The sequence below is a fragment of the Palaemon carinicauda genome, chromosome 33 (genome assembly GCF_036898095.1).
Source record: "Palaemon carinicauda isolate YSFRI2023 chromosome 33, ASM3689809v2, whole genome shotgun sequence".
In the NCBI taxonomy this organism is placed as follows: domain Eukaryota; kingdom Metazoa; phylum Arthropoda; class Malacostraca; order Decapoda; family Palaemonidae; genus Palaemon; species Palaemon carinicauda.
The window spans coordinates 75296919-75317652 of record NC_090757.1 but is presented as its reverse complement, the minus strand read 5'-3'; the positions used below and the strand labels follow the sequence as shown (position 1 = coordinate 75317652).

Below are 20734 nucleotides of genomic sequence, written 5' to 3'. Positions count from 1 at the left end.
AAAGAGTTGACTGAAGAAGCCTGGGGAGCCGTCCACGACCTCCTGGAGAGCATCCTTCTTGAGCATGGTTTCGACTTCTGCCCGAAGGGCTAGCCCCTTTGCCGATCCCGTGGCATAGGAGCTCAACGACACTGGATTCGCTGTCAGGGGAGGTAGAGATGAAATGAACGGGACGCAGTATCCTTGTCCGACCACAGAGGTCGTCCAGGAATCGGCCCCGAGTTGCTGCCACCTGAGCACGCAACTGTGAAGGCATCCCCCCACAGGTGGACACGCAGGGGGATTGCTAATCCTAGCGCTTGCGGCCTCGGCCGCTCCTTCTAGGATTTTTGCCTCCCCTGGAGGACTTTGTGCCCCTCTTGTCTTTGACAGGAAAGGGCTGCAGTTTAGACACCTTAGTCTTAGCTGCCAGAGCCTGCTTCGGTGTCCTGCGAGGCTGCTGGTGTTGTTGAGGAGGCTTGTAGGGCTGGGATGTAAGGGCCTTCTGGAGGAGCGAATCTTGACTCGTTTTCCTCCACCTCTCAGCTGTCCGTTCTACGTCCTTGGGCTCGAACAGGCTTCCTCCAAGGATGGAGGAGTGTCTGAGCTTGCTGACATCCATCGAGGGGACCTTCGGGTGGAACCTCTCGGTCACCGTGCCACGGCGCTTGAGGACCGAGTTAGCCCACAGGTTAGTGACCTGGTGAGCTAAAAACTCGATAGAGTGCGTTCCCGAGAGGAGGAAGGTCTCCAGGACCTTCCAATTGCTCTCCTTGGACAAGTCCTCAGAGCGCAATAGGATGCCCAGAGATCCTAGCCAGACATCCAGCCACGAAGTGGCCTGCATGGCACACTTCGCGACCTTCTCCTGGCTCAGGACCTCTGACACTGTGAATGTCACCTGCTGGGCATTGAGTTTCTCCACAGAGAGACCCCTGGTGACCTTTTCCACGGAGTGGTGCAGGGGAAGAGTTAAACAAGGCTCCTTCATGATCTCGAAGTACCTCCTCTGCTGTACGCGAGGAGGTGGGAGGAGCTTACTCCCGGCAGGAGAACGGCTGGAGGAGGCAAGCTCGGAGAGCTGGCCCTCGACCTTGTCCCTGGCACTCTTCATCTCTTGGGACCAGGGCAGGGCTGCACTGGTCTTGGGGGTCTTCTGAGTGCCATAAACTTGGTCCAGGACCGCATCCTTGCCTTCGCGAGAGGCGGTCTCGGGATCCTTGAAACTATTGAGTTGCCTCATTAGTCCAAGGACCTGCCAGAAGGCGTGCTCCGATTCTCGCTGCTCTCCTCCTTGCGGGCTGGCAGCTAAGTCTCCTGTCCCCATTGGCTCTTCATGGGGAGAAACGCGGACATTCTCTCGGGGGAGGGCTGGCTCTGGACGAAACCTTGATGATGATTTAGGTAACGTCTTGGAGTCCTTGGGCTCCCTCTTGGGAGGGATACAGGACTCCAGCAAAGTGATCTGGAAGGTACTTCCTACGCGAGACGTTTCTCTTCTTTGAGGTGGGGTTCCTCCCATTGGTGCTGTGGGAGTCTGTCTCACCTCGCTGGATTCTCCCGAGGACGGGAAAGGTTCGTCCACAGGAGAAGGAGAAAGCGTCTGCGAGGGGGAAGGGGCCTTCCCGACGGACCTCTTGGGAGCCAGCTTAACCCGGGGAGAAGTCACCGCGAAGTCCACTCCTCTCCTCTTCAGCGGGGGCGAGGGAGCCTTTGGTTTCAGTCCCAGATCAGCGAGAGCTGGCTTCATAGCCTGCACCACCGCTTTCATCAGGGAACCGAACCAAGGCTGGTGGCTGACTGTCAGTGTCAGCGATCCCCGCTGGAGGGAAGGGGATCACTTTGGAGTGGATACTACAGGTCCTGTCTGGAAAGAAGAAAGGGAAGAAGAAAGTTGTCTGGACCTCTCTGAAGACTCGTCTTGTTCCTGGATGCGTGCTCGGCGCTTCCGTGATGGCGATCGCGAGGATGACCTGAAGTATGCGGGCCTGGTGCCTCACAAGGTTGGGCGGTTGGGCGCGCTGGTGCTCGCGCGATGGGCGGATCGCTGGTTCGTGCTGGCGATCGTGCGATGGAAGGATCGCTGGCTCGCGCTGGTGCTCGCGCAATGGCAGAACCGTGGGGTCGCGCGTGGGCGCTGGATCGCGCGCGGGCGACCGTTGGCGCGTGGAGATGAGGGTGCGCTGGCGACTTGGCGCGTGGGCGCGTGAATGCGCTGGCGAGTGGGCGTGTGAACGCGCTGGCGAGTGGGCGCGTGAACGGGCTGGCGAGTGGGCGCTTAAGCGCGCAGGCGAGGGTGTGAGTGAAAGCACAGGCAAACGGGAGCGCCTGAAGATCACTGGCGATCAGGAGAGTGATGGAGCGTAGGCGAACGATGTCGCCAAGGCGAGGTCAGGCGCGTTGGCGAGCGATGTCGCGTTGGCGAGTGACGGCGTGCTGGCGAACGACGGCGCGTCGGCGATCGATGACGCGTGGAACGCATGGGCGACCGACCGCGTACAGGAGAGTTGGCGCGTGGAACGCGTGGGCGACCGACCGCGTACAGGAGAGTTGGCGCGTGGACGGGTCGGAGCCCTGTGGCGATCAAAAGCGTGGGTGCGGTGGCGCGTTGGTAAGCGCTCGTGCACAGGCGAAGAATCGCGCGGGCGCGTAGGAGATCGCTGACTAGGTCTTGATGGTGAAGTCTCGTGGGCGGGCTCAGGATCTGGTTCGTAGGCGCGTATGCACTTTAGTGCGTGCTGGAGACTGGAATGCAGGCGGTGGTCATCGCGTAGGGGAACACTGACGAGGCAGAGGAACAATGTCCTTGCCAGCTCCCAGATCCAAAGGTCGTGGGTACGTGGGCGAGCGTTGGCGCGCTGGGCGAATATCAGGAACTGGGCGTGTCGCAGTGCGCTGATGGGCGGTGGGCGGCGCTCAGGAGACTGTTGTCGCACAGGGCGCGCAGCAGGGGCTGAAGTGCGCAGGCGATCGCTGAGCAGGTGAAAGCTGGCGAGCAGGAGAGCGCTGACGAGCAGGAGAGCGCTGGCGAACAGGAGAGCGCTGGCGAACAGGAGAGCGCTGGCGAACAGGGGCGCGTCGGCGATCAGGCGAGAGTTGACGATCAGGAGAGCGATGGCGATCTGGAGTGCGCTGATGATCAGGAGAGCGCTGACGATCAGGAGAGCGCTGACGATCAGGAGAGCGCTGGCAAGAAGAGTCTGACGACTCATCTGCCGTAGAGCGCTGCGTGCAGGGGCGCTGACGAGCAGGAGAGCGCTGGCGAGCAGGTGAGCGCTGGCGAGCAGGGGAAAGCGCTGGCGAGCAGGAGAGCGCTGGCGAACAGGAGATCGCTGGCGATCAGGGGAGCGCTGGCGAGGAGAGTCAGAAGACTCTACGGCAGGAGAGCGCTGGCGAGCATGAGGGCGCTGACGAGCAGGAGAGCGCTGGCGAGCAGGAGAGTGCTGGCGAGCAGGTGAGCGGTGGCGCTTGCGCGCTTCAGAAGGGCGCACAGGTGTAACCTGGTGTGGAAGGGCCTCACCTACATTGTGGGAGAGGTCCTTCTGCTCTGAAGGGACCGGTGCTTGTGTAGGCAAGGGAAATCTAGCAGGCACAGAAGATCGCGAACAATCAGCAGAGAGGTCCAGAGGTGCTGCTGTTACGGTCTGCTCCTGACGAGAAGAATCCTCCGCAGGGGACGACAAGGATGACCCGAAGAGGAGGCGCCTCTTGACTCCCTTGGGCGAGCCTTACGGTGAAGGCGACCACGTGGCAGGGTATCAGCATCGTCGGTCCTCTGAAGAGGAGTCTGTTAGTGCACTCTTCCGAGGGGGAGCAACACTCGCAGGAGAGACCGTTGAACCCAGCTTACCCCTCGAAGGATGTTCGGAGGGGGACCCTGGGCCTTCAGCACCAACAGCAACAGTATCAGCAGGGGTTTCACCCGACCCGTCAGACGCCTCTGTCACAACATCGCCGTCAATAGCCATAGGATCTACCTCTGGTATTACCGGCGATTGTTGGACAGCTGCCCCTAACTGGATCAGATCAAACAGGGCTTCCTTGGAAGGCGAGCCCTTAAGCCCCAAGGAAGTCCAAACCTGGAAGAGATCATTATTAGACACTGTTTAATCATAGTCTACAAAGTCAATAAAATCCTCCCCCGGCAGAGGAGGGGGAACTGCCTTGCTATGGGAGGCAAAGCCCTCTCCCACACACCGAGTTTGGGAACAAGAAGGGCCTACGCTACCATTCGGCGGCCTCTCACGAGAGACCGAACGAGTGGTAGCTTCAGAGGAGGTTCGGGCAATGGAAGAAGAGTCCTTGGAGCCTTCCTTCCCCTAGGGGGAAGAACGGTCTCTCTTAGAACTCTTCTTAAGCCGCCGCGCAAACTTCTCCCACTGGGAGGTAGGCCACTCCCGACATTCCATACACAGATTATCACTACTACACCGTTGACCTCGACACTGCGGGCAAAGGGTGTGAGGGTCTGTCTCGATCGCCGACATAAAAGTTCCGCAGGGACGATCGGGAAGTCCAGGGCATTTCCGCATGGTGGAAAGCAAACTTCAACAAACACACACTGGAAGAAAAAGCAAACGAATTAAGGCTGTCAATATGCGAGGACGGGACAGAACATCTGTACATCGTCCGAGCCAAAAGTGAAGTGGGGCAGCTCACCGGTGTGTGGAGGGGGGAGGGGTAGCTAGCTACCACTCCCCCCCCCGGCTAACTAGCGCGGGGGTAGTTAAACCCTCGTTAAAACTTTAATGGCTCGTCATTTCAGCTACAGTGATCCCTCGCTACTTCGCGGTTCGACCATCGCGGATTCACCACTTCGATGATTTTTTTCATAACCCATGTATATACATAAATCGCGGATTTTCCGGAAATTTCGAAAATACCGCGATGTGACTTATGGTGCGAGATTGGAGAAAGTAAGGAAAAATGAATCATGATTGATTTTCAATATAAATGAAACTTTGAGGAGCAACAAAGATATAATTTGTTAGAGAGATAGAGAGAGGTAAGGAATGGGAGGTAGTGAAAAGTAGCCCACACGAGAGAGAGAGAGAGAGAGAGAGAGAGAGAGAGAGAGAGAGAGAGAGAGAGAGAGAGAGAGAGAGAGAGAGAGAGAGAGAGAGAGAGAGTGTGTGTGTGTGTGTTGTTTTAAATGTAATAAACAAAAAAATTTGATAGGTTATAACACATTGGTGCTTATGTAATATCAACTGTATACTGTAGACGGTTTGAATAAGTTAAGAAATGGTATAAACAAGTTGTTAGTGTATTCGTACACTATCAAGAGCGGCAGCTAGATGTCAGCTGATCTACTCACAGCCAAAAGTGAAACATAAAGAAGTCAACAATACTCGATTTTTAAAACACACCCAAAATTTAAAAACAAAAGTACACGCTTTCTTAATGTGCAAGTAACTATTTAAAGAGTAGCAATTTTCTAGAATAAAATGATGTTTCCCAAAAAATAGTGGTTTGCTGATGAAATCGGAAACCGTATTTTTTAGCAACGATTAAAATGGATGCAAACTCGGCATAATTTTTTCGTTTCGTATTTAATTGACACTAAGAAAACTAATTTCAGTTTCTTCATCTATATGTAAGTATTGTATAACACGAAGAGAGAGAGAGAGAGGAGAGAGAGAGAGAGAGCGAGAGAGATGAGAGTAGAGGAGAGAGAGAGAGGAGAGAGGAGAGAGAGAGAGAATGAATCAGCTGTTGTAAGCCACGATATAACAACAACATACTGTACTGAACTTTACAGTATTATACAGACGACTACTGTACTGTAATGTGATAGAGTAAACTATTTGTAATTAACCTATGTTATATGAAATGGGGCTATTTTTTTTTGTTTAAAATTTACATTGAAGTACGTAAAACAAACACACACACACACACACACACACACACTCTCTCTCTCTCTCTCTCTCTCTCTCTCTCTCTCTCTCTCTCTCTCTCTCTCTCTCTCTCTCTCTCTCTCTCTCTCTCTCTCTCTCTCGTAAATTGTTTTCCTGCTTTGCTACGTATAGTATGATTTTATATAGATACGGTAAATAATAATTTGTAATAACATATTTTCTAAAAGCTTTTTACTGTAATATCATTATTTATCACTTTCATCATGCGCGTTAAATGCCTTCGTTTGTTTACTGAGCGTACTTTATGACGCCGTTGTTTCAGGCAGCATCATAAAGAAAAACATTTCATTTGGAAGTCCTAAGAAAAATTAAGTAAAACATTGGTAATAACAAAATCAACATACTGTACTGAATAATCAATATAATCAATGCAAAAACTAACCTATACACAGATGTGTAAATGCGTTTGTTTCTTCATTATGATCAGAGATAAACGTAAACAAAACATTGGTTGCCATTTTTTATCGTGCTTTTTGGCGTGTTTAGGAAACGCATGATATAAAATCGCCTTTAATATTTGTGCCTGTTTTAGTTTAGGGTACTGTAGTATGTTATTTTTATTAATAAAATAAATTTTTGAATATACTTACCCGATAATCATGTAGCTGTCAACTCCGTTGCCCGACAGAATTCTATGGAGGGATACGCCAGCTATCACAATACTAGAAGGGGGTGTATTTACCAGCGCCACCTGTGGCCAGGTACTCAAGTACTTCTTGTTGACACCTCCTCAATTATTCCTCGGTCCACTGGTTCTCTATGGGGAGGAAGGGAGGGTCGATTAAATCATGATTATCGGGTAAGTATATTCAAAAATTTATTTTATTAATAAAAATAACATTTTTCAATATTAAACTTACCCGATAATCATGTAGCTGATTCACACCCAGGGGGGTGGGTGAAAAACCAGTGTACAAGACTAAAGGATAGCTAAGTATCCCGTATTTCATATAATCAGTTATCCACAATAACAATGAAATAATAAGTACCTGGTAAGGAAGTCGACTTGAACCGTTACTCTGCCTTTAATAAGATCGTCTTCCTTACTGAGCGCAGCGTTCCTCTTGGGAGGCTGAATCAACTCAAAGGTGCTAAAGTATACAGGGCTGCAACCCATACTAAAGGACCTCATCACAACCTTTAACCTTGGCGCTTCTCAAGAAAGAATTGACCACCCGCCAAATCAACAAGGATGTGGAAGGCTTCTTGGCCGACCGTACAACCCATAAAAAGTATTCAAGAGAAAGGTTAAAAAGTTATGGGATTATGGGAATGTAGTGGCTGAGCCCTCGCCTACTACTGCATTCGTTGCTACGAATGGACCCAGGGTGTAGCAGTACTCGTAAAGAGACTGGACATCTTTGAGATAGAATGATGCGAACACTGACTTGCTTCTCCAATAGGTTGCATCCATAACACTCTGCAGAGAACGGTTCTGTTTGAAGGCCACTGAAGTAGCCACAGTTCTCACTTCATGTGTCCTTACCTTCAGCAAAGCAAGGTCTTCTTCCTTCAGATGAGAATTTGCTTCTCTAATCAGAAGCCTGATGTAGTAAGAAACTGAGTTCTTAGACATTGGTAGAGAAGGCTTCTTGATAGCACACCATAAGGCTTCTGATTGTCCTCGTAATGGTTTTGACCTTCTTAGATAGTACTTAAGAGCTCTAACTGGGCAAAGTACTCTCTCCAGTTCGTTCCCCACCATGTTGGACAGGCTTGGGATCTCGAACGACTTAGGCCAAGGACGGGAAGGAAGCTCGTTTTTAGCCAAAAAACCGAGCTGTAAGGAACATGTAGTCGTTTCAGATGTGAAACCTATGTTCCTGCTGAAGGCGTGGATCTCACTTACTCTTTTACCTGTTGCTAAGCACACGAGGAAAAGAGTTTTTAATGTGAGGTCCTTAAAAGAGGCTGATTGGAGCGGTTCAAATCCTGATGACATTAGGAACCTTAGGACCACGTCTAGATTCCAGCCTGGAGTGGACAACCGACGTTCCTTTGAGGTCTCAAAAGACCTAAGGAGGTCCTGTAGATCTTTGTTGGAGGAAAGATCCAAGCCTCTGTGGCGGAAAACCGCTGCCAACATACTTCTGTAACCCTTGATCGTAGGAGCTGATAGGGATCTTACGTTCCATAGATGTAACAGGAAGTCAGCAATCTGGGTTACAGTGGTACTGGTTGAGGAAACTGCATTGGCCTTGCACCAGCTTCGGAAGACTTCCCATTAAGACTGATAGACTCTGAGAGTGGATGTCGTCCTTGCTCTGGCAATCGCTCTGGCTGCCTCCTTCGAAAAGCCTCTAGCTCTTGAGAGTCTTTCGATAGTCTGAAGGCAGTCAGACGAAGAGCGTGGAGGTTTGGGTGTACCTTCTTTACGTGAGGTTGACGCAGAAGGTCCACTCTAGGAGTAAGAGTCCTGGGAACGTCGACCAGCCATTGCAGTACCTCGGTGAACCATTCTCTCGCGGGCCAGAGGGGAGCAACCAACGTCAGCCGTGTCCCTTTGTGAGAGGCGAACTTCTGAAGTACCCTGTTGACAATCTTGAACGGCGGGAATGCATACAGGTTGAGATGGGACCAATCCAGCAGAAAGGCATCCACGCGAACTGCTGCTGGGTCTGGAATCGGAGAACAATACAAGAGGAGCCTCTTGGTCATCGAGGTAGCGAATAGATCTATGGTTGGCTGACCCCACAGGGCCCAAAGTCTGCTGCAAACATTCTTGTGAAGGGTCCACTCTGTGGGGAAGACCTGACCCTTCCGGCTGAGGCGATCTGCCATGACATTCATATCGCCCTGAATGAGCCTCGTTACCAGCGTGAGCTTTCGATCTTTTGACCAAATGAGGAGGTCCCTTGCGATCTCGAACAACTTCCTCGAATGAGTCCCTCCCTGCTTGGAGATGTAAGCCAAGGCTGTGGTGTAGTCGGAGTTCACCTCCACCACCTTGTTAAGCTGGAGGGACTTGAAGTTTATCAAGGCCAGATGAACTGCCAACAACTCCTTGCAATAGATGTGAAGTGTCCTTTGCTCCTGATTCCATGTTCCCGAGCATTCCTGTCCGTCCAGTGTCGCACCCCAGCCCGTGTCCGATGCGTCCGAGAAGAGACGGTGGTCGGGGGTCTGAACAGCCAATGGTAGACCTTCCTTGAGAAGAATGCTGTTCTTCCACCACGTTAGAGTAGACCTCATCTCTTCGGAAACAGGAACTGAGCCCGTCTCTAGCGTCATGTCCTTTATCCAGTGAGCAGCTAGATGATACTGAAGGGGGCGGAGGTGGAGTCTCCCTAACTCGATGAACAGGGCCAGCGATGAAAGTGTCCCTGTTAGACTCATCCACTGCCTGACTAAGCATCGGTTCCTTCTCAGCATGCTCTGGATGCATTCTAGGGCTTGGAAGATCCTTGGGGCCGACGGACAAGTCCGAAAAGCTCGACTCTGAAGATCCATACCCAAGGAGACAATGGTCTGGGATGGAACGAGCTGAGACTCCTCAAAATTGACCAGGAGGCCCAGTTCCTTGGTCAGATCCATAGTCCATTTGAAAATCTCCAGACAGCGACGACTTGTGGGAGCTCTTAAAAGCCAGTCGTCTGACGGAGCCGGACACAAGATCATGATACTGCTGCACAGTCTGTAAACTGTCAATCATGGGCAAGCGAGGAAGTACAGTGACAACCCGAATCTGTCTAGACTGTCTGGGTCGTACAGACAACTCCTTAACGGGTTGCTGAGGTTGCCGCACTGCGTCACAACAAGTCCCTTCTGTTGGTTGTTGAACGTCTTCCCCGTGACACATTGACTCCGTAAACAAAAAATCCTCTAACAAGGACTAAGCTTGGACTGCATGTCATGCAACACAGCTCAAGGTCTATGGGAGCAGGTGTGGTAACAGACGGGATTAGCGGCTGAAGTGGAACCATTACCTTCCCTGTAAGCATGTTATGCTTAAATAAAAGTCCATAAGAGGTTATGCAGCTAAAGGCTCCCTCCAAATGACAGAGTCCTCAAGGGAATATCAGAAGGAGGGAGAAAAGAACTTTCTCATCTACAGGGACCTTATCCTAGAAAAGCTAAGTTCTCTGAGTGAGGGTTCACTGGTGCAAAAGCAGCAGACTAGAAGGCAACGTTATGAAACTGCTTGACAGTCTAGTGAGTTGGCAACAACCCAAGATGTGTTGAGAAGCATGCGGTAAGGTATGCAGAGCATGATGTATGCAGAGTATGCTGTATGCAGAGCATGCTGTATGTAGAGCATGTTGTATGCAGAGCATGCTGAATGCAGAGCATGCTGTATGCAGAGCATGTTGTAAGCAGAGCATGCTGAATGCAGAGCATGCTGAATGCTGAGCATGTAGTAAGCAGAGCCTGCTGTAAGCAGAGCCTGCTGTAAGGAAAGCAGAGCGTGTGCATGGCGTTTAACATTTCTCAGAAATTCCATGACCAGTGCTAGAGTGCTTTATGCATGCTTGCATGGGGTGTAAACCATGGTATGAAAATGGAGGTAAGGTATGCTGAACAGCAGAGTCAGAACGAGCTGGAACAACAATAGTTGTGGTTTCCTCTTCAAGACTCCGATGAGGGAACACCTGAGGCTCAGTCTGCAAAGGCTGAATAAAAGACAAGCAGAAGGAAGGCGCATGGGTGGAGGAGGCTGACTCCTAGCATGAGTGGTTGAACCCAAGGGTTGCGCTTGCTGAGCGGTTGGCGGAAGCGGAGTAGCAAGTTCCAGTTCCTGTGGTGTGAGCGGAGCGCGATGAGGAAGAGGCTGCGCAGAACAAGGTAAATGTCTCGCAAGCTGAGGCTCCTGAGGCGCAAGGCTAAGGTGTTGTGGTGCTTGCCTTGTGGAGGGTTGAGCTCGCTGCAGCAAGAGCTGAGGAGACTGACTCATGGACGGGAGAGGTTGTTGTACCTCAACCGAGTGTTGCATCACTGGTGGAGCAGCAAGTGGAGGCGGAGGAAGAGAGGTATAATCCTCCTGATCCCAATGTAAAGGTTGCCTTAAGGAAGGCGGCGGCTGAACACCACAGGGAACAGCAAACTCAGCACGTGGCTCAACATCGTACGCCTGGCAGGTGGAACTGCTGGCAGGTGGTACTGCGATCAGGCGGAGCGAGTGTAGGTGGAGGGAGTGTAGGCGGAGGCGGAGGAGCAACACTCTCAGCCCGACACTCACGCATCAAGTCCGAAAGCTGTGCTTGCATGGACTGTAGTAGAGTCCACAACATCGTACGCCTGGCAGATGGTACTGTGATCAGGCGGAGCGAGTGTAGGTGGAGGGAGTGTAGGCGGAGGCGGAGGAGCAACACTCTCAGCCCGACACTCACGCATCAAGTCCGAAAGCTGTGCTTGCATGGACTGTAGTAGAGTTCACAACATCGTACGCCTGGCAGGTGGTACTGTGATCAGGCGGAGCGATCATAGGCGGGGGGGGAGTGTAGGCGGAGGCGGAGGCGCAACACTCTCAGCCCGACACTCACGCATCAAGACCGAAAGTTGTGACTGTATGGACTGCAGTAGAGTTAACTTGGGGTCGGCAGACACTAAGTTCTGCTGAGGTAAAGCCTTAACAGCAGAGATCTGTTGTGGCAGAACCTTACTCCTCTTAGGCGGAGTGTAATCAACTGATGACTGAGGAGAGTCAGAGCTAACCCAATGACTGCATTCGGGTTGTGAACTTTAACTTCGTACGTCTGGCATAGGTCTGGACTTAACGTTTAAGAGGTCTTGAGACCTGAGACCAGCGTTACTCTGCCTTTATTTTCTCCCCTAATCTCTTCTGCAGACGAGCAAAATAAGGGCTCAATCGTCTGCGGGTGGGAGTGACGGTCTCGGTAAGACACGCCCACAACCACCGAGAATACTTCTGTGCGCCGATCAAGGCCTGCTGAACCCTTATGCCCTTCGACATTGCTTCTCCCCTGGGCTTGGGAGCTTGCAAGAGGTCCCGGACTGGGAGGACGACTGGCGCGCACAAAAGTACCCTCACGCACTAATCACTTTGATTTCTGTTTGCACTTATTTCACTGAACTCGAAACTTTAAGTGGTTTGTACCTGAAATACGCAATTCTATCCTTTCTCAAAGTTAGTAATTGCGAAAACAGAATTACAATGTAACAGAAAAATCTAATGAAAGATAATTCAGTGGTTGGAAAGAGACTAAACACTAGATCACTCTAGAAACGTTTAGTTTCTTCCCCTAAAGAGACTAGGGAGAAGAGCAAAAACGATAACGACGTTACTCGTACGCCTGGCAGGCTTGAATGAAACGTTTATCCTCTTTCTCCCTCCGTCTCTATCTCTCTCTCTCTCTCTCTCTCTCTTGACTTAGAACCTGAGAGAAGAGCCCAATCATATATATCGTTAAAACATATTATTGTTAAAGGAAAAAACTGAAAAGTTCCTTTATTAGGATCAAAACCATTAAGTTAAGAAAGAATGAACAAAACGCTAGACACGGTTACTCTTACTGCAACGTGAAACCGTGAACATTCTTTCTCTATCGTAACGATAGAGTGCAAGTTGAACGTTCTGAACGTCAACAACTGCAGAGACAAAACAAAACGTTAGTTCAACTTTGAAAACAGTACGAGACTGTCAAAGAAAATCTTTCAAACTCTGTGGCGGAAATAGCATAATATGTTAACAGGTAAAACCGAAATGACGGGCTCAAAGTTTATTAACTTCGGTAAAAGACCGCCTACTATTAGGAAGGTCGAATATAAACAAATATAAAAATTAATTTTAATGAGTTTATAATAAAAGGAAGTTAATCGAAGAGGCCTATAAGAGGCGGAGAGATATAAAATAAACTATAACTTTTGTTAAGCAAAATTAAGAAAGAGAGTCTATACTCTCTTAGACACCAACACTTCCGTCTAAGGGAAGGGTCGGCCATTGAAAGGTGAACGAGAGTTCATACTCTCTCGTCACCATAATTAATCAAATTAATTCCAAAAGCTAACTAAGCTAATATAGAAGTTTCCAGTAAAGCGACAGCCGAAATCAAAGAGAAATACTTCACCAAAGTCGTGAAAATACTCCAAGAACATAAGCGTATCCCAGAACGTCTTGCCGGAAGCACGACAGAGGAATAATTGAGGAGGTGTCAACAAGAAGTACTTGAGTACCTGGCCACAGGTGGCGCTGGTAAATACACCCCCTTCTAGTATTGTGATAGCTGGCGTATCCCTCCATAGAATTCTGTCGGGCAACGGAGTTGACAGCTACATGATTATCGGGTAAGTTTAATATTGAAAAACATGCATTAAGTGTTCTGTACATTAAAGGGTAGTTTGTTAACAGTACTACGTACAAGGGAAGGTTTTAAAAGTCTGAATATACTTGTTAAATAAATAGGTAAATATGGTGTCACTACTTCGCGGATTTTCACCTATCGCGGTCGGGTCTGGAACCTATCTACCGCGATAAACGAGGGCTCACTGTACGCCGAAAGGAAACCCTATGTAAATGGCGTGGTTTGTATTTCGGTTACGGAATAAATGAATTTTGAAGTCACATGACGGAGGTAAATACTCCATTTGTGGAAGATTTACAAATATAATAGGTATGATTTCTAAGCCCCAGGCATTAATCTGCTTCCTCAAAACTACCTTGCCACACCAACACAAAACAAAAAGGAAACATTCCTTGAATTTTAAAGACTGCTCTTCATACCTTTCTAGCCCAATCATCAAAAATTTCCTGAGTGTTAAGCTTGAGTCGGAACGAGTCCCCATCAGCTTTCAGTTTCTGTCCCTCAACATGAGACTCCCAGCCCTTTCCCAGAACATCCTCCACTCGTCGCATGTAGGCCGTCAGCTGCCGGTCGATTTGCTTTGCCCACATGATGGAACCAGCCACAGGGGGCAAATCTCGCACGTGGCTCATGCGACAAGATTTGCTCTGCGGATACTGAACCTGAAATGGAAATGATAAGTCCAGGTCTAAGGATATTCAACCTTTGAATAGACACAATTCTCAAAGTACTAATAGATTATAAAATTATCCATCCCATACAGGTTGGGTGCAAAATGTTAATATTACATAAGATTTTAACTGGCTGGTTTGCCTTTCCTTCCAAAGAAGAAAATATATTTGCCACTCCAAGTTACAGACTATTTTAACCTCATCAATGTTTTTCCTTCAATCACTGTGATGATGACCATCATCATAATAATAATAATAATACAGAGTTTTTAAGCATAAAAGATATGATATATTATTTTTAAAAAATCAATCAAGTACAGTATCAAAAAATAAAACTACAATAAGAGGCAAATGTAACCCCCATATGTAGTCTGGTCAAATATCTTTACTAGACAATAGTGTGCAACAATATAAAGATATGTAGCAATAAAATAATCTTTTTGAGAACCAAATCACTATTCTTATGCTGAACACTTCTTGAACTACACATACTCAACATTTAGAAACATAGCCACAAGCCTCAAACTAAAATACCATTCCAAGCAGTTCTTAGAATGAAAAAATGACAAATTCGAAGATAATTTGTATTTTTCCTAACCATACAAACCTTAGCTATTTACAAAGGGTATTACTTTTAGCGTAGCTGAAATGGCGAGCCATTAGAATTTAATGAGGGTGTATTACCCCCGCGCTAGTTAGCGGAGGGGTAGGGGAGTGGTAGCTAGCTACCCCTCCTCCCCCTCACACACAGGTGAATACTCACTTTCACTTAGAGGTAGGACTTGTCTTGGGGGACAGGGCTGGCGGGCAAATATGTGTAAATAGCTAAGGTTTGTATGATTAGGAAAAATACAAATTATCTTTGAATTTGTCATTTGTTCCGTAACCGAAATACAAACCACGCTATTTACAAAGGGTGACTTATCCCTTAGGAAGGGTTTAAAGTCCCCAGCCATACTGGCTTTGGCTTTACCCGGGGACTCAGAATCCGAGTGAGTCACACTCGAGAAAAGGAGTCCCTGCACCTCACAAGTTCCTTGCTCCGCAAGGAACCATGTGGCCTACGTAAGCTTGTGTGAAGGAAGAAGTGTGACTTGTCCTAGGCAGTTGACCTGGAGTTCCAGAAGGAACTCTGGGTTAGGACGTTCCCAATACCACCTCGTCAGGGTATGGGGGACGCGACAGTATTGACTCAATACTCGGAACACAAGGAAGCATGGTTTACCTGCAGAGGTTCGAGGTCAGCTATGCAGAGACCAGGATGCTGCTTCCCCGTAGAGGGGATGATGAAGAAAGAAGTAAGGGCCAGACATACTTCTTTCGTTCATGCAGACTAAAACCTGATAACAATGCCCTCAACCTTCTGCTACCTGTCCAAAAGGGAGCCTGAGGTTAGACCAGCTGTTGTGTAGCCACCAAAGAGCGATAGAAAACGTATCGAGACTCCTGTGGGTCACGCCCTGCAGGAAGCGGGCTGCGAAGGTCATCAGACGCTTCCAGACTCCAGCTTGTAGCACCTGCGTCACAGAGTAGTATTACTCTAAGGCGAGGGACGTTGCGATGTATCCAACATCGTGCTGTAGGGCGACGTGACGGGGGAGGGTCTGAAGACAGGACGAGATGAATGTCCTTGAGTCCGGGCTGAAGAGGTATACTGGTGACTCTCCCCCCATGTCCTCCTTGTGTTCCCAAATCGGCTGCAACTGAGGACAAACTGCAGCTGTTCCCAGCGCTAACCTCTCGATTCCTTACTGGCAAGAAAGAGAAGGTCTTGGGACATCAGACACAGAATGGAGACTCGAAATCTTAAATGAATCGGACCTAAGGACCGGGACCCTCAGATTCTGAGTCTAGCCAACAACTCAGGAGCGAGCCTGAATGTTGCCTTCCCCTCTTCCTTAGAAAGGGGGGAGTAGTAAGAGACCAAGAAGATTGCTTACACACTGGCCGTGGCCAGAGTGAGCAGAAGACCCAAGGCGGAATACAATCCGAGGCCTGTCGTAAAAGGGTCTTGAGAAGATCTCTTAAAGGACTAAAAGTCCGAGCCATGCTCCAAGTTGGAGGTCTTCCTCCGACTAGGGCAGGGACGATCGTAGATTCGCATGAGCGAGGATAGATCCAGCGGGCAGGAAAAAGTTATTCCTTTAAGCCTGAAGGTCAGGGAAAGGCTGAGCGACAGGCTTCATTGCCGAGAGCGGAAAGGAGTTTCCTCCCGCCGAAAGGCAATAAGACTGTTATTGCTGGAGAAGAGGCCTCAAGGGAAGAGGTAAATCTCCCACGGCACCAACCACCTTAGACTCTTCACTTTGCCTGGGAGACCCCTGTGGATGACTATCGCAGATGACGCGACCTCCGTACCGCGACTGTAGCGGGTTGTCTCTTCTAGAGGAGGAAGCGTAGTGTCTCCAGGCATGAAGCCGAAGCGACGTCCCGGTTCGGGAGAGATGTCGCAGTGTGGTTGCTTGAGTAGTCTGCGCCGTGGGAGAAGCTCTCCCGGGAGTTCCGTCAGGGGAAGCAGAGGGTCCAAACACCGTTCTGCGCGTAGTCCCAGTGGAGCTCTCCCATTGAAAGGTTGACAGACAACCTGGTCTTGTTGAGGCCCATTGTCCGCAGACAAAAAGGAGGGAAGACGCAGGCGTCGAAGTTGTCCCACCATCACCGGAATGCATCTTGCCAGTGTCTCGGGGTCTGAGACTGGGGGGAAGACTAGCAGAAGCTTGAGGTTCCAAGCTGTCGCGATCAGGTCCCCTAGACCAGCACTTGCTGGTTACCCAAGGTCAAAGACCCCTAGGTACACTCTCTCTATGAGGCTCTGCTCGGATAGTCTGAGAGAAACATTCCCCTGCCTGGAATGAGAGAGCCGATGGTGGTATTGAGAGAATCTCAATCATCCCGGTATCTCTACTGCAAGATGTGAAGGTGTGAAAATGCGTCCCCTGCTGGTTAGAATGAAGTTGACGCGCAACGGGGAGACTCGGCAGTAGCTGTAGGATCTGAAGAGGGGCCAGACTAAGGCCCCTAAGCCTGCCTGAATGATGGAGAGGTATCCTTCAGGTCTTGACCATAGGCCTGGACCGGAACATGCCCCCCCCCCCCTTTCCTTTGACGAGTCCGAGAACCGCATCAAGAATGTGGGGAAAGGACGAAAATATCCACTACCATCAAGAGGCTCTATAGGTCAACACCCATTGCAGGTCTAATAGTTCCGCTGGTCCCATAGGGCCAGGGAGTCCGGTTAAACATTGCCTGAAGCCACCGGAACTTGGATCGCCCCACATGGAACTTATCCTGAGGCGACCGTTCGGACTATAGACGGGTCAATGAGGAAAGAACTAGGAAACGTTTCAAGGTAGGGCTGAAAGCTCTGCTTGACTGAGAACAGGTACTGCGACTCTCCTCAGTCTTGCCACAGTCAACCGAAAGGAAGGCTCGGAGGATGTGGTAACAGAATCTGGCGTCCCCAGGTGGTCACCCATCCAAGTACCGACGTTGCTTAACCTCGCTGGATGAACGAGAAGCGGGGTTTCCAATGTGGTAAGGCGGTTGACTCAATATCATGGCCAGATACTCCAGATGTTGAGGCAGAGGAAGAGAAGGCTCCAAGCAAAATACCATGAGCCCACACTCATGGTAAGCATCCGGAAGCTTGTCCCGGCGCTGAAGAAGGTCGAAACCCGAGCCTACAGGAGTTGACCAGCCCTCCAAACAGCAGAGGAGGCGGAAGCCTGCCCCTGAGCGGCCAAGAGGAAGGCAGGGAGAGTTCTCTGGGGAAACAAACCTGCTATGCCACGGCGGGATAGCCACACTGCATCATAAGCAGGAATACTTGCAGTCTAGGCTGAATTCGACGAGCACCCTGGAAGATGGATGGAATGGAAACTGAAAGTACCCGTCCTTCCGATCCAGGGTTTTTAAGGAGTCCTGTCGCCTCGTTACCAGTCTGATCGATTCTGTTGGCCGAAGTTTGTTCGACAAACTTGATCTGGGGGGAGAGGTCGACTATGGACATCCCCTCTCAGATCCTTCCTTACAAGAAAGGATCGACTGAGGGGGCCGGGGGTGAAGCCGTCGATGATCCTAAGGAAGACCTTCGCCTAAGGTATGGATCATTTTGCCCAACCGGGCAACTCTGCTGACGCTATGGCATAGAGGTTTAGAGACACTGAATTCGCTGACAGAGACGGCAGGCGCGATATCCTTGGCAACTCACAGAGAATATGCGGGAATGGGCATCGGGAAGCTGTCATTCGGATGAGTAACCTTAAGCATTCTCCCAGCGAAAAACCTGCAATCCTAGAGTTCGTGAACTCCTTTTAGGACTATGCCCCCCCGGGGGAGTCTCCCGTGCCATCTGTTCCTGACAGGAGAAAACTGCAATTGGACACCTTGTCCCAGTTGTCGTAGCCGATAACTTAGGCCGACGTGGTTGAAAGAAAAGGCGCTGGAGCCCTGCAGTGTCTGGAAGAAAGCGTCTTGGAGGAGTGAAACCGGAAGTCGATTTACTCCGCACAGCAGCTGTCTAAGTCTCTGTCCTTGGGCACAAACAAACTCTTCTCAAGGATGGAAGGGTGTCTGAGGTCGTCGACCTCCACAGATGAGACACCCGAAGGAAGCCCTCAGTCACCGCGTCCAGATGGTACAACATCGAGCTTGTCCGCAAGTTAGATACTTAACGACGAAAGGCCAAGGTGCCTGAGCTCGAGAGGAGGAAAGTACCCTTGATCTTCCTGTAGCTTCCTTGAACCAAACCTCGGGCCGTAACCGAGGAGGGAAAGAACCTGGTAAGCTCCCAGAGGAAGAGGTAAGCAGTCACCCCTTGTCCGATGGAGAAATCTCGAACGGAAAGCCCCCCCCGCCAAAAATCCTTCCAGGGAATGACGGGGAAGGGCTAACTCAGGTTCAGGAATAGAGGAGTGTTGCTCAGATCTCCCTTAAGTTTCTTCTATTCTGCAAGTGCCATGCTCTGTGTTTACGGGGTGAGACAGTGTTCTGAAAATACGCTCCAGAAGAACTCGCCAGGCTGGTCATGCTGCGAAAACCCCATTGGGAATCGTGGTCGCAATTGCCCTGGAGCTCGCGCGACGGGAATTCCTGGTGGTCGGCGGGCGATAACCCATAGACGAGCAATGGATACTGCAAGAAATAAGCCGACATTTGTGCGAAGAAACACTGTAGGTTCGCGCGACGGAACACCATCCGTCTGCGCGATGGAAAAAACCGTTGGTTCGCGCGTGGGCGAACATTGGAGAGCATGAGCGTAGACGTGCAGGCACGTGGGCGAGCGGTCGCGCGGGCGCGCGGTCGCGCGGGCGAGCGGTCGCGCGCGCTGGCGCGCGGGCGAGCGGTCGCGCGGGCGCGCGGGCGAGCGGGCGCGCAGGCGAGCGGTGGCGCAGGCGAGCGGTGGCGCAGGCGAGCGGTCGCGCGGGCGAGCGGTCGCGCGGGCGAGCGGTCGCGCGGGCGAGCGGTCGCGCGGGCGAGCGGTCGTGAGGGTGGGCAGGTGGATGAGAGCGAGTCCGAGGCGGCGAACGCAAGAGTTAGCGCGATGGCGAGGAAACGCGCTGCCGCGTGGGCGAGGAGGACTGCTGGCGATATGGATCAACAAGCGATCGGTGGTGAGCTGGTGAGCGCTAACGCGCAGGTTGGCGATGGCGCGTTGTGATATGCCGACGCGATGGTCGAGCAGTATGCGCAGGTGAGCGATCGTGCGATGGCGAGCAGTATGCGAAGGTGAGCGATCGCGAGCATTGATCAGCATGCTCAGGGTCGCGCGATGGTGATCAGTATGCGCAGGGTCGCGTGATGGTGATCAGCATGCCAGGGTCGCGCGATGGCGATCAGCATGCGCAGGTTGGCGGTCGCGCGATGGCAAACAGCATCTGCAGGTGGGCGATCGCGTGATGGCGAACAGCATACGCAGTTGAGGGTCGCGCGATAGTGATCAGCATGCGCAGGGTTGAGCGATGGTGATCAGCATCCGCAGGTGTGCGGTCGCGCGATGGCGATCAGCATCCGTAGTTGAGGGTCGTGCGATGGCGATCAGCATCCGCAGTTGAGGGTCGCGCGATGGCGATCAGCATCCGCAGGTGAGGGTCGCGCGATGGCGATCAGCATCCGCCGTTGAGGGTCGCGCGATGGCGATCAGCATCCGCAGTTGAGGGTAGCGCGATGGCGATCAGCATTCGCAGTTGAGGGTCGCGCGATGGCGATCAGCATCCGCAGTCGAGGGTCGCGCGATGGCGATCAGCATCCGCAGTTGAGGGTCGTGCGATGGCGATCAGCATCCGCAGTTGAGGGTTGTGCGATGGCGATCAGCATCCGCAGTTGAGGGTCGCGCGATGGCGATCAGCATCCGCAGTTGAGGGTCGCACGATGGCGATCAGCATGCGCAGGTGAGCTAGTAGCTGGCGAACCATGTTCCTTCAGAAGTGTTGGAGAACGTTGGCGTGCCGGCTGTAACACACGTGGGCGATCCGGAGATCGCTGGCGAGCTGATGATCGCTGGCGGGCTGATGATCGCTGGCGAGCTGATGATCGCTGACGAGCTGATGATCGCTGACGAGCAGAAGGCTACGCGTGGAAGCCTGCACAAAGAAGGAGAGTCCTTGACCCCGACCTGAACCGAAGTTCTAGATCGCGAGGGCGAACGTGGGCGCACAGGGCGCGTAACAGGAACCAACAGGAACCGCAGGGAAGATCATCTTGAAAGCGCTGACGAACAGGAGAGCGCTGATGAGCAGAAGGGCGCGCAGGGAAACCCTGACACGCAAGGGAAGAACCCCCGTGGGGGCAACCCTTTGCCCCGAAGGGATCGTTGTCCGCCGGGAGACTGATGTCTGTCGGAAGACCGCTGTCCGTCGGGCAGACCGTTGCCCGTCGGGCAGACCGTTGCCCGTCGGGCAGACCGTTG

The 20734-nt window shown here is 51.1% G+C and overlaps 1 protein-coding gene across 2 annotated transcripts in view; it reads right to left on the bottom strand.

Annotated features, from left to right (window-relative positions):
• LOC137625988 (dynein heavy chain, cytoplasmic-like) overlaps window positions 1-20734 on the bottom strand; it is a 770344-nt gene that overhangs the window by 494600 nt on the left and 255010 nt on the right. For both annotated transcript variants that reach the window (XM_068357067.1, XM_068357068.1), the window contains exon 13: window positions 13576-13818. In XM_068357067.1, coding sequence (XP_068213168.1) covers window positions 13576-13818 — 243 coding nt within the window. The remainder of the gene's footprint in view (window positions 1-13575; window positions 13819-20734) is intronic.